The 3,001-nt window shown below is 57.3% G+C and overlaps 1 protein-coding gene across 2 annotated transcripts; it reads left to right on the forward strand.

Moving 5' to 3' along the window:
* Nucleotides 1-602: 602 nt before the first annotated feature.
* LOC124685882 (ABC transporter G family member 5-like) lies at nt 603-2,567 on the forward strand. Of its 2 annotated transcripts, XM_047219910.1 has the most exons (2): nt 603-677; nt 741-2,567. In XM_047219910.1, exon 2 carries the CDS (start codon nt 786-788, stop codon nt 2,565-2,567), a length of 1,782 nt encoding a protein of 593 aa, XP_047075866.1. In that variant the 5' UTR covers nt 603-677; nt 741-785. The 2 variants fall into 2 exon arrangements, with proteins under 2 accessions (XP_047075866.1, XP_047075865.1); XM_047219909.1 differs by having other exon boundaries at nt 603-2,567.
* Nucleotides 2,568-3,001: the final 434 nt, after the last annotated feature.

A 3,001-nucleotide genomic window follows, 5' to 3' on the forward strand; every position in this document is an offset into this window, starting at 1 on the left:
CAGCACCCAATAAAAAGAGCAAAACCATCTCATTTTCAGTGTTGTTGTTTTCAGTGTAGTAGAATGTAGAGTATTTTAGAACAAATTCTGGGGCTAAAATATAGACTATTTAAAACGGAAAGAGTATCGTATTTAATATCTAGGATCCTACGACTACACACAATGGGCAACAACCTACTATTTTAGTGTGGTCAACAATGTAACGTGGTTCCCGCCTTCCCTGATCTTTTTTCTCTACCTAAACAAGGCCGGATTCTGGGGTGTGCTTGTGGGCTTGGTTGTCACAGGCTGTCTTAATGAAGTTGCGAGCGATGAGCTCCGGCCTTATTTTACGAGTATAATAATATAAACAAGACGTAGCGCGCACGTCGCATCCATATTACAGATCCATGGAGGCAGGCACTGGCGGTGCGCCGATCGCCGATATCCTACCCGGCGGCCCACGCTCCGCCACCCTCGACCAGCTTCTTGCACGCCGCTCACGCGGCTCCATGTCTACGGCTAGCGTCAATGCAGCCGACACGTACGACGAGCTACAAACAGCCGCCGACGACAACGGGAATGGGAGCGCCACAGTCGGCTCCATCTGCCGCCCGGCCGTCCACTACGTACTCGCCTTCCACGACCTGACTTACAGCGTCAAGCCGCCGAGGAGGTCATTGTACCGGAACCGCGTTGTGGAGGCGAGCGACACGGGGACGGGTGTTCCTCACGCTCACGGCGAGGGCGTGAGAATGAAGACGCTGCTCGATGGCATCTCCGGCGAGGCGAGGGAAGGAGAGATCATGGCCATCCTAGGGTCGAGCGGTGCCGGCAAAAGCACGCTCATCGATGCGCTCGCTAACCGGATCCAGCGCGAGAGCCTCCGCGGCACCGTCACACTCAACGGGGACGCCCTCGACAGCCGCCTGCTGAGAGTCATCTCGGCGTACGTGATGCAGGACGATCTGCTACACCCCATGCTCACCGTCGCCGAGACACTCATGTACTCAGCGGAGTTTCGTCTCCCGCGCTCGCTCTCTCCCTCGAGGAAGCGGAGCCGCGTCGAGGCGCTCATCGACCAGCTCGGCCTGCGCGCCGCGGCCAACACCATCATCGGTGACGAGGGCCGCCGCGGCGTGTCCGGTGGCGAGCGCCGGCGTGTGTCCATCGGCATCGACATCATCCACGACCCCATCATCTTGTTCCTAGACGAGCCCACGTCCGGGCTCGATTCCACCAGCGCCTTCATGGTGGTCAAGGTGCTGCAGCGCATCGCGCGGAGCGGCAGCATTGTGGTCATGTCCATCCACCAGCCGAGCTACCGCATCCTCGGCCTCCTTGACCGTCTCTTGTTCCTCTCCCGCGGCCGGACGGTGTACTACGGCCCGCCGGCCACCCTGCCTCGCTTCTTCTCGGAGTTGGGCCAACCTATCCCTGATGGGGCGAACCCGGCGGAGTTGGCGCTAGATCACATACGCGAGCTGGAGGGCACCCGAGCTGGGCCCGAGGAGCTGGTGGAGTTAAGCAGGTCGTGGCAAGAGAAGACGCTCTCGGCGGGAAGCACGGCTCCCCTCCCGCTTAAGGAGGCCATCGGATTGAGCATCGCCCGCGGCAAGCTTGTGTCCGGCTCCACGCCAAGCGAGGTGGCAACGTACGCGAACCCGTGGTGGGTGGAGGTGCGGGTGCTCATGCGGCGAGGATTCACCAACACGCGGCGCACGCCGGAGCTTTTCCTTTGGCGGTTCGGCACGGTGGTGGTTACTGCCTTCATCCTGGCCACCATTTTCTGGCGGCTGGACGACACGCAGAAGGGCGTGGACGAGCGGTTCAGCTTCTTCGTCATCGCCATCTCCACCATGTTTTACACCAGCGCCGACGCGCTCCCGGTGTTCGTCAAGGAGCGCGACATCTTTCTCCGGGAGACCGCGCACAACGCGTACCGCCGGTCGTCTTACACCCTGTGCAACACCATCGTTTGTTTCCCGCCGCTAGCCGTGCTCTCCCTCGCCTTCGCGGCCATCACCTTCTTCGCCGTGGGGTTGGCCGGTGGTGCCGAGGGCTTTGTCTTCTTCGTCCTCATCGTGTTCGCCTCCTTTTGGGCGGGGAGCGGGTTCGTGACATTCCTGTCCGGCGTGGTCCCGCACGTGATCCTCGGCTACACCGTAGTGGTGGCCGTCCTAGCATGCTTCCTGCGCTTCAGCGGCTTCTACATCACGCGAGACCGCATCCCGGACTACTGGATATGGTTCCACTACATTTCGCTGGTAAAGTACCCATACGAGGCGGTAATGCACAATGAGTTTGGCGCCGACCAAGACAAATGCTTTACGCGAGGAGCGCACATGTTCGACGGGACGCCCATGGCCAAGCTGCCTATGGAGACCCAGCTTAACGTGCTCAACACTATGGGGGTCAACTTCAACAGCACATCGTGCATCACGACGGGGGCGGACATCCTGGCGAAGCAGGCCGTGGACCAACTCGGCAAGTGGGGCTGCCTGTGGGTCACTGTGGCCTGGGGGTTTCTCTTCCGGGTCTTCTTCTACCTCACGCTCGTGCTTGGTAGCAAGAATAAACGGAGGTGAACGGAAACTTAACCAATCCTCGTCTTTAATTTAATTTGTCCCCAAACATTAAAAGACATCATCAGTTCGACTGTAGCTACAGCCGATTATGCTGCAAGAAAATTCTATCAATGTTGTAAATAAATCTTAAATGTAACATTTTTCCGGTATTTTCAAAAAATGCGACATCATCGTTTACAACATTTCTCTGCAGTACATCCAACATTTCTCGTAAATTATCCAACATAACAAGAGCGCATATCTACCATTGGATCAAGATCATTGTAGCACTTTGCCCATACTTACACAACAAAACCTATAGACATATGTGACAAATCGTACCCCAACGAGCATGGAGCCAGTGCCATGGCCGATTCAAGCTCGCTGCAGATGAATCTGCCACACCGGAGTCCGTCGAAGCCTGACCGGGTGAGCCTGCTATCAATATTCTTGCG

This window comes from Lolium rigidum, chromosome 2 (assembly GCF_022539505.1).
Source record: "Lolium rigidum isolate FL_2022 chromosome 2, APGP_CSIRO_Lrig_0.1, whole genome shotgun sequence".
Taxonomy (NCBI): domain Eukaryota; kingdom Viridiplantae; phylum Streptophyta; class Magnoliopsida; order Poales; family Poaceae; genus Lolium; species Lolium rigidum.

Excerpts from the sequence above, each read along its gene's own strand:
- LOC124685882 (XM_047219909.1), top strand. The coding sequence starts at position 735 with ATGAAGACGCTGCTCGATGGCATCTCCGGCGAGGCGAGGGAAGGAGAG.